At 34.4% G+C, this 14835-nt stretch overlaps 1 protein-coding gene across 1 annotated transcript; it reads left to right on the plus strand.

Annotated features, from left to right (window-relative positions):
• The first annotated feature begins 12410 nt into the window (after positions 1-12410).
• Positions 12411-14519, plus strand: LOC104904405 (probable E3 ubiquitin-protein ligase RHC2A). Its single transcript, XM_010692651.4, has one exon. It carries the CDS (start codon positions 12715-12717, stop codon positions 14092-14094), a length of 1380 nt encoding a protein of 459 aa, XP_010690953.2. The 5' UTR covers positions 12411-12714; the 3' UTR covers positions 14095-14519.
• The last annotated feature ends 316 nt before the right edge of the window (positions 14520-14835 follow it).

Consider the following 14835-nt stretch of genomic DNA (forward strand, 5'->3'; position numbering starts at 1 on the left):
TTTTGATATTGGACTTACCATTACCTAATTTTAATTTAAAAATAGACGGTCTTTTACAAGACAAACTCTTGTATCTTCTACTGGGACGAAGATTGTAAAAGCAAAGTCTAATGTAATACGGTCAAATATGGGCTAGACTTGTGCATTCAAAGCCCAAAAGATAACGCGGGTCCGCTAGTGTAAAGAAAAGGCTCTCGTCGAACGAGCTAAAGTCCTGTCAAGTCTCAAGTAGTGTTGATGGGCTTTTTCTCATTCAAACAATGAATTTCTCATACACCAAGTAGCTCATTCCAATCAAAGCAAATGATAAATATAGGCATATGACGTAGTTAATTAAAGATATTATTTATTTATTTATTATTTTCATAATAAATAAAAAAAATAAAAAAATTGAAGTACCAAGATAATTCTATAAAATACAAATTAAATATCAAAACCACCCAATAAGTAAACATATTTGCAGCAAAATATATTTCTATCAGCCTCAATAATCTTCATTTTGTACTGAATTATAGTATTAGGGTGTTAGTACTAAGCATGAAGGCCTTGAGTTACAATTGTAATCTTCTTGGTTGCACCACATAGATTCTACAACAATTGTAAAGAATATTTGTCTTGTGACAGACACTCAATTACATAACGGTTCGTTGATTTTATCTAAGGAAAAACATATTGTTGCGTTGTTGGGTAAGGTCCCGTTCTTTTGAACAGGAAAAATCTAAATTAAATTGAACTGAAAAAAATAAAATTGCAGAGAGAAATTGAACTAAACTGATGTGGACTAGAATAATTAAACTGCAGAGAGAAATTGAATTGAACTTAATTGAAATGGACTAGGAAAGATTGAACTGCAGAGAAAAACTGAATTGAACTCAAAATAAGTCCAAAAAAAACAGGGTCTAAATTTTACAATAAAACCAACTAAAATTCCGACTAACTGATTTTTTTTTAAAGAAAATATTTACCAAATATCCACTAATTTTGAGAAGTTAAAAAAAAGAATTAAGATAGGTGGCGCCAAGCAATCATTGAAAAATCCTCTAAAAAAAAACAACCATTCATAAATCACCACGAATGTATGAGTGATTCATTGTTTGAGAAATGTAAAACATAACACAACTTCTGTAATCTTTCATAATTGTGCACAAAATGCAACGTTTCATTCTTAGAGAAATGTTAAACATAACACAACCTCGAAAATTGATTGAGTAACCTTACGGGTTTCCAATCCTTTTATTATTGAATTTTCATTGCTTTTTCCCTCATTTATTACATACATATCTCTATTATATAAGGGAAGGGGGGAGCAATGGTGTCCTCTTTTGAAATGCCTATTTTGCCCCCCTTCCCTTTCTAAATTACAAAAGGAATGTCAAAATCATACTCCATCTGTCCCAATTTAGTTGCTACATTTGCTTTATTACAGTTTACGAGATGCAACTTCAAACACCAATATCTTGAGTTACATATATGAAAAAATTATAAAAATTATATATTTGAAAAACACAAATTGGGACGAATCAAACAAGATCCAACATGACTATGTTTTTTCTTATGTATATGGAGTAAAAGATAGTCAAAGTTATGACGTGAATAGTGTCTACGGTCAAAATGTAGCAATTAAATTGGGACGGAGGGAGTAATCGGCAGTAAAAAAAAAAACTACCGAAAATTAATTTACAACACTCACTCACATATCACTTAAAAGAAGACACTTTACAAATCACTCATGCAATTGAGAAAATCACGTTATAAAAATCACGCAAATCACTCAAATAATCAGGAAACTTTACTAAAACTTAAAATTAGCATACAAACTAAAACTAATAACCTAGAACGTCAATACATACAAAAACATTTACAAAAATTTACTTACAAATCACTATTCTCAAGAACCATTCACAATTAATGGTGGGTCATGATAAGAAAAATAGAGGTATATTTGTAGTGATATTGAAATTTAGAAGTTAGACAAGGATATAAATTATTTACTTTTTTATAGTGTTCCCTATATATAATGAAACTTTTACATATATTTGGACCTATCTTTTTCTATTATATAATAGCGATTAATTATCAAGGTAAAAAGGTTTATGTAAAATATCATTCAAGAATTAAAGTACAACATATCTCTATTATATAAAGGAAGGGGGAGCTATGGTGTCCCTGAATGAAGAGACTATGTTACCCCCTTCCCATTCTAAATTACAAATTCACTTACAAATCAAAGGGGGCTTCAAAAAAAAAAACAAAAATATAATTATAACAATCACTCACAAGTCAACTAAAAAAATTGCATAATTTACGGTATGCAAATCACTAAAATGAGAAAACTTTACAAAAACTTAAAAATTCACTTACAAACTACCACCTATGAAAAAATTGACTTGAAATCAAAGTGTCCACTTTCTTTACAATTTATGAAGTACTGTACTTAATTTAAAAATCAACTAAAAAATTATAATATTAGAAATAATAAATCAATTCAATAAAATTTATATTTTGTTCATAGAATTTAACTTTGAAAAGTAAAAAAAAAAAACAAAAAGATTGGTGAGAGAACTAAACCAATCAAAAACAATTATACTTCGTATCTCTAATGTTCAAATTTTGACTCTTATGCCGAAGAAAATCAAGTTTCTGTTTCGAAAAAATTCAAGCACGCATCGCGTGCGAAAAATTCTAGTCAATATTATATTTTAACGTGTCTAGTAGAGTTGACAACCCTAAGGATTACTCAAATATTTTCCCACGAATTCTATAATCTTTCATAATTCTGCACAAAATGCAATAAGTTTGAAATTTGAAGTCCTCACCTACACTACCCCCAATCACTTTGTTTAATGCTTCTTTTTGTGCATTATATTAATTCATATCAACAAAAGTATATAGCAAAGAAAAAACATTCAAAAGATGAGAAAAGTATTGTCAAACATATAATAAAGGTAGCATAAATTCCTTAAATGCTCCCATTCCCTCACACAAAGGGGACAATAATATCACATAAAAATAGATTCAAAAAAGATAATTGTAAAATAAATAATATTATTATTTTAAAATGTTCTTTTTTTTTTAGTGTGTCAGCAACTGAAGATTATATAGTTAGAACTTTCTAAGAGGGTCATACAAATTCATGAAATTCCAAAGAGAAAAAGACACCAAAATTTGTTGAGAAAGTGATAGACTTTGCAAAAATGTTGTAAACATATGATGAGTAATGGACCACACGGCCCAGTTCCCCGGGCTAATGGGCGTTGCCTCTACGTTGTATTTGCATTATGCAGTGCCGTTGTAAAGAATGATGACCACTTAAATTACATCTCAACAAAGTAAAGTATAAAGGGGTCGGACCACATTAAGTAAAGCATTCATACCACTTTTTCAAAAGTTGTTCTAGGACAAATTATTCATATTGTGATTTGGAGAATCAGCTCCCATCTTCCAACCTCATGATCGGGAGTTCGACTTCCATTGATTCCAAATTTAGGGTGTTTGTGTGGATATTTACTTGTGGGTATAAATTTTCACTTTCCAGTCTCTGGAAGTTTCCTTATGAGTTGGGATCCCCTTGTTACCCCCCTAACTCATGAGGGCTGAGCTTACTTGACCAGTTAATTACTGAATAAAAAAAATTCATAGAGTGATTTGATTGTATCTACAAAGAAAAAGGTGTAAATTATTTGGCTTAAGTAATTTTGTTAATTAGAGGAAGTTTCATGTGTAAAAAATTTTCTTGGGGTAAGTTTTTACAAAAGATGATATTGTGGTTTTAGGGGGTTCATTTTAGAAGGTTTATCGGACATCTTGAGAATTTAGGTGTAAAGTTGTTCATAATTAATATAGTTTTGCTTATCCGAAAAATGATATTGCCGTGAGTAAATTGTGTATGTATGTCAAAAACTTTCGTATAAGGACTGCACAAAAAGTTTGTTTAGAAGTTTGTTGAAACCCATTAAGTGCCCACTTGTGAGTGTCCCACATTGGAAAAAGAGGAGAGAATAAACCACTTTATAAGATAATGAGTTACTCCTCCTATCACCAATTGGTTTTAGGATGGAACCTCCTACCTTGTAAGTGGGCTAAACTTTCCTCCTCCTTAATGGGTTACCCAGACCCATTTTCATATAAATCTAAAAATTAACATGGTATCAGAGCCCGGGTTGCGGGTCTCGTCTAAACTGGGTGTTTGATAGCTACTGGATAAGGATTTACCTCGACATACAGGAAGTGCCCACTTGTGAGTGTCCCACATTGGAGAAAGAGGAGAGAATAAACCACTTTATCAGATAAGGAGTTACTCCTCCTATCACCAATTGGTTTTAGGATGGAACCTCTTAACTTGTAAGTGGGCTAAACTCTCCTCCTCCTTATTGGGTTACCCAGACCCATTTTCATATAAATTTAAAAATTAACAAAGTTGGATAGCAAAGAAGAATTTAATTGTAAAGTCGCTTTGACTCAATTTCATTGTCATTCTATTCTTCTTCAACATATAATAATTTTCGGTGAAGAAAAGCATATATTGGATTTTTGAAATTTTATCTAACACTTTTGAAAGTCGTTAGGTACATAATAAACTCCATATATATATAGTTGCTTTAACTTATTTCTCGACCCTTTATTTAAGAAATAACACCCTTGTAACTATATGATGATGATATTGTCAAATATCTTAGTGATTGATCATTGATGTTAATATTAATATGTGTACCAGAAACCTCGTTTAATTTTTGTTAATATTAACATGTGCAAGATGGTGAACTTATAGTATTAAACTAAGTCATTATACTCATATTTTAGAGGACAAAAATGTAATATCATTCAAGATACATCATAATGTTTTTTAATTGTCATGATCATAAAGCGAAAAGAGGGTAATTTGTTCAACAAGCTTGTAAGGCATATTTAAAAAAACTCTTTTCTCCAAATTATTGAAGAACAAATGAAATTGATTAATGACAATCTTTGATACTTAAACCAAAATCACATAATATAATGTCAATTCTAATTTATATTATCAATTTAACATATTTCAATAAAATCAAAACACCCCAAAATGTACAATATTACATTGCAATGAATCATGTATACTAGCTTATTGTAGATCACGTTAGAAACCTAGGATTGTCTTTGTGTGGCATGTCACACGGATTACTCTCATACTTAACAATGCTTCACAATTTGAGTATTATGATAGTTTCCACTTTTTTCCTCTCATAGACCGAAAGTCAAACAGACTACATGAATATTCTTTGATGAAGTTAAGCTGTGGAGCTACTAATACAACTCCATATATAGAAGTTCCTAACTCATAACATTTCTAAACAAAATATCAAACTATTCAATTTTTGTATATTTAAGCATAAATGTTATATATTCAACCACAAATGTTGTGTATAGAATATAGAATTAAGTTGTACATAAAAATCAATTACTATTTCATCAATATTAATAATATAAGACGGTAAATTTTTATATGCAATTAGCATTTGTTATTTGATGAACACATTAGAATTTTTTTAATAAGGTAAGGAGAAATCTTGACAAGTTTGGGGGAAATAAAGGGGATCCCGACTTGTTTAAGGTGAAAATCGATCCCAGTACCTCTTGGAATTGGGAGAGAAGCTCTAACCACTAGACTATCCCTCACTCTCAAACACATTAAGAGATATATATAATATTTATATGCTTTTGTACGGGAGCGTATAATCTCTTTGACTGGATGACCGAAAAGGATGGGCATACATGCCGATCTCCCATCGACTATAGGCAGCGTTCTGTCGACAAAATATCTGCGACCGACAAAGTCGTACTTACCGGCCTGACATGCATGCTGAACAATAACGCTTACATGTACAGATCTGATCATGATATCCACGTGTATGTAGTAGTAGATCCCATTTATGGAAACCGACCTATTGTTCAATGCTTATAAATAGACCGCCTACACTATTCTTAGGGTAAATTGACTAAATTCATTTTAACTCTAATTATCTTATATGCACTTTACCTTGACGTCTTGATGAATCTTGTCTAACTTAGGCATAGTAGTCGGTTTCCTCATCAACCCCCCAAGACTAATCATTCTTGTTACTTGTGCAAGTATACCAGCAAACGGACACCTTCAACTCTCAACGACGCCAAACCTAGTCATCCTCTTCACAATTGTCAACCCTTAACGTCTCTGTTTCACACCAAAAACAATTTTGAACGAAAATTGTTCATAACATCTCAAAATTAGGAATATCTAGACATCTCGTATAGTTGTTATTTCCATAGTCTAAAAACATAGCACCCCAGCCTCCCAAGTTCCCCTAAACCAAAAAAACGCATGCAATTTATGAAAATCATTGATTCATGAGTTGCTTCCAAATTGCCAACTTCTTATTCATCTATTTTAATGTTTAAGCACCCAAATCTCGCGTGCTAAAATTCGAGTGTCACTAGGAATTGACTAAACCAGGCAGTTCACCCCCACCGTGATCTTCCCGGTTTTCTTTTAGCCGTTTATACACGCTTTTGATGTCACATTGGTCCGACCATTTTTCTAATGCATTTATTTTGTCTTTACTCTCTATTCTTGCATTCTTGCTCTATTTTTTAATTTGGTAGGAAATTTTCTTGTAAATTTCTAGTAACTTTCGTCAAAACTTCCTTAGTCTTTGTCACGAAGATCCTTAACATGGATTATAACGCAAGAAAACGGATTAGTAAAATAAACAAATAACGTTGAACTTATATAAATTAAGAGTATTTTGACTCATGCATCATGTATGATGTATAATTTAGCTTATCTTAATTTAACAAATTATATCATTGTCAAACTTCTAATATAGTAGTAGGTTGCATGATGGCTTTCGCTTTTATCCACTCACCAATTTTTTTTGGGTACAATTGGTATACCACAAGAAAAGAAAACATACACAATTGTCAATAATCTCTTTTAATTCTCCTTGTTTATTTAGGAAAAATGGTAGTGAAGAACCGACCTAGCTATGTGTTATAGGTGAGAAATTAGGACATAATATCTTTAATAGAATAAGCTAAAGGGCAATTGTGTAATATAGATTGTAATCCGAAATATTTTTTTGTGTTTGCACCTGGTTCACCTTTCGGGCTACATCTGGATCGATGCCAAATTCGGGGTGGTTATGTTCAATTCCTCTTCCAAGGGTGTTGCGGGGATTCGAACATGGGTCCGTCCTATCAAAGCCTGTCCCCATCACCACTGGGTCAACACTCACTTGGTGTAATTCGAAATTTATAAATATAGTGTTAGGACTCCAATATTTGGTGAGTCGCCTCATTACTTTCACAATCTTCATTACATTCATTGTATTGACAATAATTAGTATCATATTTAGTATTTAGTATACTATTGGTGTGCGTTATATCAAAGACATGATATGGGCATTTTCTTACAATAGTAGTTTTGCACATGATTTCACATATTTTAAGGGGTATTCTTTTGTTGTATCCCTCATTTTGTTTTCCTTCTTTTTTATGACACATGCTAATAACTAATAAGCAAAAACCCTACTATCGAACTCTCACTTGTCATCGAAGGTTGTTGATATACTAATAATAAAGTCTACTATTCATTTTCACAATGAAAACAATGAAATACTCCATCCGTTTCCTAAAGATCTTCCCTCTTTCCGTTTAAGAATGTTTCCAAAAGATTTTCACTCTTTTGCTTTATTCCTTATTTGGCAAAAAAAAATTCCCTATTTACCCTCTCATGTCACTATCATATGGTCCACCATTACATTATTAATTCAATTTTACTCCCTTTCTCTCTCTCCTACTTTACTCACACCATGCCCCACACAACTTGATTGGTATCTGTAGGAACAGTAAGTGGGAAGATATTTAGGAAACGGAGGGAGTACTACATAGCTAGGTGTCTTTTTTAATTATGCCATCACTCTCCTAAATCCATCACTATTAGTTTGCTATAACATATCATTATGCTTAATTAATCTATATGTACAACAGTAAAAGTGTATAATAACAATATCACATTCTCGTTGGCTTATCCATAGTTATCAATGCTTCACACTTTAAATTTAATTTCTAGCTAATAAGTTCATAACTAAAAATCCGTTGAAGATAGATACCAACCTGACACGGATTGAAACCCACCCAGTGCACATTAAACACCTTACTTACAAGAACAAAAATCAAATATGTGCTTTGTTTTTTTAGTTACGAGGTTTTAACTTTTGACAATGTTTATATAATTCAAAATATTACTCCATCGATTTCAAAATATAAGGTCACACACGATGTTTGAGATCGAATTTTGACCGTTAATTGCTTTCAATATATATTGATAGAAAATTTTAGAAAATAATATTATTATAGTATTTTTCAAGATGAATCCAATGGAATAATTTTTATAATTTTTATTTATCATATTATAAGAGATATATGTGATCAAAGTAAATTTTCATAAAACGTAAATCCCTTATATTTTGAAACAGATGTAGTAATAATAATAAGGACCTACTAGGAACAATCTCATGTGTCCACTCATTTTTCCATCTCACCGTTAACGTTGTCCTTTTTTCTTAATGGCTATTCTTCTAAAGACAATGCAAGTGATGCAAGTGGATCTTACCTAATCATATGGGTTTAAGGCACGACCAAGGCACATGCATATATATATACAAGTCTAGCCAAGCCAACCATATATACGCTTTCAGATAATGTAACATTTCGAACCTGTATGTTATCTAATGCATTACTTTATGTATTAATATATTATCTATGTTAAAAAATTAGTATTATAAAAATATATATTAAGACGAATTAAATAAGACTACACTTGATTATATGTTTTTCTTATACATTTCATGAGAAAATATTAGATAAGGTTGGTAGATGAATGATGGTTCATGGTTACTATACAAATGTTTAAAATATGTACTTAGTAATGGAGGACGCTATGTATCGATCACCTTAACCACAATCAAACTAATAAAATTGGCTTCAACTGACATAAATCAAAAGATGATCAGCATATTTTTGCAGTAATAGTTGTGGAAGTACCTCTTGAATAAATGTATAGTTTTGGATTTCTTCAAGATGCTAAGTTAATAAATCTCTTGAGATATTTTTCTTTTTAAAGAATCTCTTGATGAGATATTAATTACTATAAACCGCCAAATGTTTAAAAAATATATTTTCTTACTTCATGAAATTATAATTGAACAATAATAATTACTAGTTTGTTTTAAATCCAATTTTAAAAACTAATGTTAGTATGATCATCTTTAAATCAAGCACAAATTTTATCTTACATTCAAATGTCTTGAAGAAAATACACTCTCGACAATTTTCTCAATAATACATGTATTCATGAACATGGTATATAATTAAAAATAGGGGGGGCTTGGGCATTAGAAGCCAAAGACTTATGAATAGAGCGTACATGGCTAAGCTGGGATGGAAATTAGCGCAAGACCGACCTAATCTCGCACACCAATGTATCCGATCTAAGTACATGCACAATAATCGGGTAACGAAGTTTCAGAATGGGTCAGTCATTTGGAGAACTATTGGCCAGGGCTGGGACCTGATTCAGGAAAATAGCTCTTGGAACCTGGGGGATGGAAAAAGTATTAGATTCTGGCACGATGACTGGCTTTCCATAGGCCCGCTTCGGGGTTGGGTTCAGGGTCCTCTGAGTGAGGAAGAGAGTGCTAGAAGGGTCCATAGCTTGGTCCAGCATGAGAGATGGGATTTATCCATGTTAACTCTTCTTATTCCTCAGGAACTCAAAAATCGTATCCTTAGTACTGTCGCCCCTACCCCTTCCTCACAGTCTGACCTCCTTATCCCTAAGTTTGTCGACCATAAAGGTTTTGTGTTACAGAAAGCATACATGGCCCAAATCCCCCAGGCTCCATGTCAGGAGGATACTTCCTGGATCTGGAAGAGTGACTGTGAACCAAAAATTAAGTTCTTCATTTGGCTCATGTGGCATGATAGACTCCCTCATAGATTTCTACTAGCGACTAGAGGAATGACCATTGATACTTCATGCCCTAGGTGCCATGACCACCCGGAGGACTCTATTCACGTTGTCCGTGACTGCCAATTAAGTAGAGATGTATGGGAGTATGTTGGGCGGGATCCTGACCCGGATGAGGACTTCAGACTTTGGACTAAGAAGAACCTGCATGCCACTGGACAATTTAGGGAGGTTGATTGGCCTTGTGTCTTCCCGTATATTTGTCATGAGATTTGGAAGGATAGGAACCAGTGTGTGTTTAAAAACCAGAAAGCCTCCACACCTCAGGTTATCTGTTGTAGGGCTCTTGGAAGAGTAAGGGAACTCACCCGTGCCATGGGTGAGAAGATCGGGAGCCATATCCCTCTGGCCTTCGTTCATCCTCGTGATTTTCTAATGATCCATGTTGATGCTTCCTTTGTTAATATTCTCCAGGGGGCTGGGATTGGAGGAGTTATTCGTAATGTTTCGGGACATTGGATTGGGGGGTTTGGTAAAAAGATATATACTAACAATTCTTTTGCAGCTGAGCTTTTAGCAATCTCGGAAGCACTTCGATATGCGGTGTTGTATAGCCTCCCCAAGGCTATTATTTACTCTGACTGTAAAGATGCAACGAACCTCCTCACAGGAGGACACTCTGATCTTTATTCAAATCTGATTAACATGTGCAGGCAGTGGCTCACCCAGAGACCGGATCTTCAGATTAAACACTGTAGCAGGAAGTTCAATCTAGTAGCTGATCGGATGGCAAAATCGTCTAGAATCATGGATGGAGATAGTGTTGTAACTAGGTTTTTCCCCAACCCCCCTAGTTATTGTTCGGAACAAATTCTCGCGGATTTTAATATGTTTGACTTTATTAATTAATGAATGAATGATTGGCTTTGTTTACCAAAAAAAAAAAATTAACGTGAGTGCAAATCACACTCTATTTAAATATTATATACTCGAATGTGCCATGTACGTATAATATATCATCACTTAAAAACGAGTTGATAAGATATGTTGAAAGAGAAAAAAAAAAAACAGGTAGAATCATTCATCTACGCATGGCTTTTTACATGTCCTATTCAAAAATGTCATCCCACCGCAAAAGCTCTCTAACAATGCCAACTTTTCCATGATGTATTGTATCCCAAGTATTTTTTACCACTACTAGATCAAATCCATGTTTGTCTTGTAATTTTGTTCGGCAAATTTTGGTAAATTGGACCCAGTGGAGCGCCAAACAGTCCCTCTAAAAAAAATAACTACCATACTCTCAGTCTACCAACACGTGTCCTGCAATCGCTCCTTTTTAATACTTTTTCTTTCCTCTTCTTTCGGCTCTCAATCTATTCCTCTTTTAACAGCACACCACTAACGCCCTTAATAAAAAGCTTAAGGCCTTATTTGGTAATTAATGGATATTTGTCAGCTGTTAGCTGTTAGTTGATTATACTAGCTAATGTTAATACTTCATCCGTTTCATAATATAATATTTGTTTCTTTTTAACACGGTCTTCAAGACGTATCTTTGACCTTTAATAGCTTCAATTTCGTATTAATATAAAATATAAAAGGTTTATATTATGAAACTACACATTGAGATGAATCTAACAAGATCTCACATGAATACGTTTTTTTTATATATACAAATGAGAATATTCAGTCAAAAAATTTGAAGTTGGACCCACCAAAAATGAAGTAGGCACTATATTATGGGACGGAGGGAGTACTTGTTAGCTGATTTTACTAACCGATGATATTAACAATTTATATAAAGGTGTTTGATGAGTAGTTGATAACTGACCAATAAGCACGTGTGCATAATCTATTATTCTATCTTTTATTATTTATTAATGTAATTTTTAACAATTTCAAGACATAAAAGTCTGTGTCCCACTCATTCCAAACTTATGATGTTAAAAAACTCATCCGTCAACTTTTTCAAAAAAAACTTTTCGAGCTCAACAAGCTATTTGAAACCTCTTTTTTTTTTTACCAAATACTCAAATTAGAGGATTGATATGAGCTCAAACCTTTATTTTTGTCCCAAAGATCTCTTTACCAAACAAAGCCTACATGAATCTGGTTTACAATATTATACACCAAAAATTATATGATTTTTACAATTTCATTTGATATAGTAAGTTATTATATTTATATAGTCAGTTGTTTTAATGATATAATCAATTTTCTAATATCGTCTGTCAATGTTATCTTAAAAGTACTTTGGGTGCGCAATAAATTATTATAAATTCGGACATTTTAACGCCGTTAACCCCCTTCTCTAGTTACATCTCACCACGTATTCTTCTTACGTCGTGTTTGTCACGCTCACGCGTTTACTATAGTCAAAGTGTCAAACTCTCATCCTCTAGTCTTCTTCTTTCTCCTTCTTCAACCTTTCATTTTTATTCTCACATTTCATTTCTACTTCTCTCTCCTCCAACCACCTCTTTCTCTCTCCTCATTTCTCCCCCCCCCCCTCTTTCTCTCTCATCGCCGGGATCTCTCTCTTCCCGGCGTTTTTCTCTCTCTCCTCAATTTTCCACCAATTTCTAGGGTTTCATTTTCAAAATCAAGAACTTCATCTCCTTCATTTCAATCCAATCGAACTTTTTTTTGATTTCGATTTCAGTTTTTCTGGATCTGGTTCCATTGAATTGAGGAAATTCAATTCGATTAAATTAAACTAGATTAAAATTCCGATGTCATCGGCAACGATTACATCGTCACCTCTTACATCATACTGGTGTTACAGATGCAACAGATTTGTTAGGGTTTCTTCAAATCCTTTATCGATAATCTCTTCAATCTCTTGCCCAGACTGCCATGGCGGATTTCTTGAAGAAATCGATTCTCCACCTGCACCTCCACCTCCTCTTCCTTCTCACCTATCTTCCTCCCCTCTTTCCGACTCCCGACGACGTCGTTTTCCTACCGCCGCCATGTACATGGTCGGAAACACAAATTCAACCACAAACAACACAACCAACACAAACTCAAACACAACTTCATCTCGAGATTCTCTCTCCTCTAGCCCTAGGCTTCGTCGTAGTAGGCGAAATGGAGGTGACCGGTCACCGTTTAATCCGGTAATCGTGTTGCGGGCCCCGTCGGAGTCGGAAAATGGTGGTGCTGTAGGTGTTGGAGGTGGTGGTGGTGGTGGTGGAGGGAGTTACGAGCTTTACTATGATGATGGTGGAGGATCTGGTCTTCGTCCTTTACCTGCTAGTGTATCTGAGTTTTTGCTTGGTTCTGGTTTTGATCGTTTATTGGATCAGCTTGCTCAGATTGAGATTAATGGGATTGGTAGAGCAGAACAGCCACCTGCTTCGAAAGCGGCTATCGAATCGATGCCAACGATTGAGATCGTTGAGGATCATATTGAAGGAGAGTGTTATTGTGCTGTTTGTAAAGAGGCATTTGAGTTGGGTTCAGAAGCAAGAGAAATGCCATGTAAGCATATTTATCATCATGATTGTATTTTGCCTTGGTTGTCTTTGAGAAATTCTTGCCCAGTTTGTAGGCATGAGTTGCCTTCTGATAATAATAATACTAGGGTTGATCCCAATTCACCTGACTTCAATTTGGGTTTAAATAGTAATAGTACTACTACTGCTCAAACTAATAATGCTCAACCTGGTGGTGGTGGTGGTGGTGGTGGTGGTGGTGGTGGTGTGGTTGAGAGTAATGAGGATGAGACTGTTGGGTTGACGATTTGGAGGTTGCCCGGTGGAGGATTTGCCGTGGGGCGGTTTTCGGGTGGGAGGAGAGGGGAGAGGGAATTGCCTGTTGTTTATACTGAAATGGATGGTGGGTTTAATCAAGGTGGTGTGCCGAGAAGGATTTCTTGGGGTTCTAGAGGCGGAAGGTCGAGGGAAACTGGCGGAATTCGAAGGGTTTTCAGGAGTTTGTTCTCTTGTTTTGGTGGGAATAGGCATCGATCCTCGATGGAGGATTCAACTAGCTCGAGCTCTGATTCGAGAGGTGCTAGCCGGAGGAGTCGATCAACATCGTTTTTTAGTGCCTCTTCGAGAACACGAAGCAGGGGTTTGGGTATGGGGAGTCGGATAAGAAGATGGTGATGTTGAAAGTTTGGTTCAAGGGGATTCAATGATGATAATTGCCAATGTGGGGGTTTAGATTGGGGGCTACTTTTTGTACATAAAACATGGGATTGAAGGAGAGTCAGGAACTGGATTAGGAGATGAAGTTATATAGGAAATGAGGGGGAAAAAAAGAGAGGTTGAGAAAGGAGAGGGGGGAGGGGGGGGGGGGGGAAGAAAGTGGAGACCTTGGAGAAGTATATTGCAATTTGGATTGCATACTTGGTTAAATTGTAATGTCATGTAATCCAATATAAATCTGTTTATTTTCATCATTCTGAGGTACCCTTTTTTGATAATTTGTATTTAGTTGCTTATTACTTATCATTGTTTTATCTTGAATCAAATTTTTGTTTAGAAAGAATCAAGTTAGTTCAATAATATGTTTAATTGTTTAGATATCATCATCCCATCTCCAATTTGCTCTATTTCATCCAAGTTTGCATCTTTTTGCTTGGGGGAAGAGGGGTACCTAATTGTGCTTTGAATTACTTGGGAAATTCTTTGATCACAAATTCAAGTTTGCATCTTTTTGCTTTGGGGGAAAAGGGGTATCTAATTGTTCTTTGAATTATACATGGAAATTTGGCTCACTGAATTGGTACATTGGCTTTTCTGTTGGAATACATGTCAGGAAGATATTTTGGCATTGCTAAGTTAGAACACAGTGTTTGAACTTCAATTGAAGCATGTCTTGTTTTATTTTGCAGCTTATAGGTA

This window comes from Beta vulgaris, chromosome 2 (assembly GCF_026745355.1).
Source record: "Beta vulgaris subsp. vulgaris cultivar EL10 chromosome 2, EL10.2, whole genome shotgun sequence".
In the NCBI taxonomy this organism is placed as follows: domain Eukaryota; kingdom Viridiplantae; phylum Streptophyta; class Magnoliopsida; order Caryophyllales; family Amaranthaceae; genus Beta; species Beta vulgaris.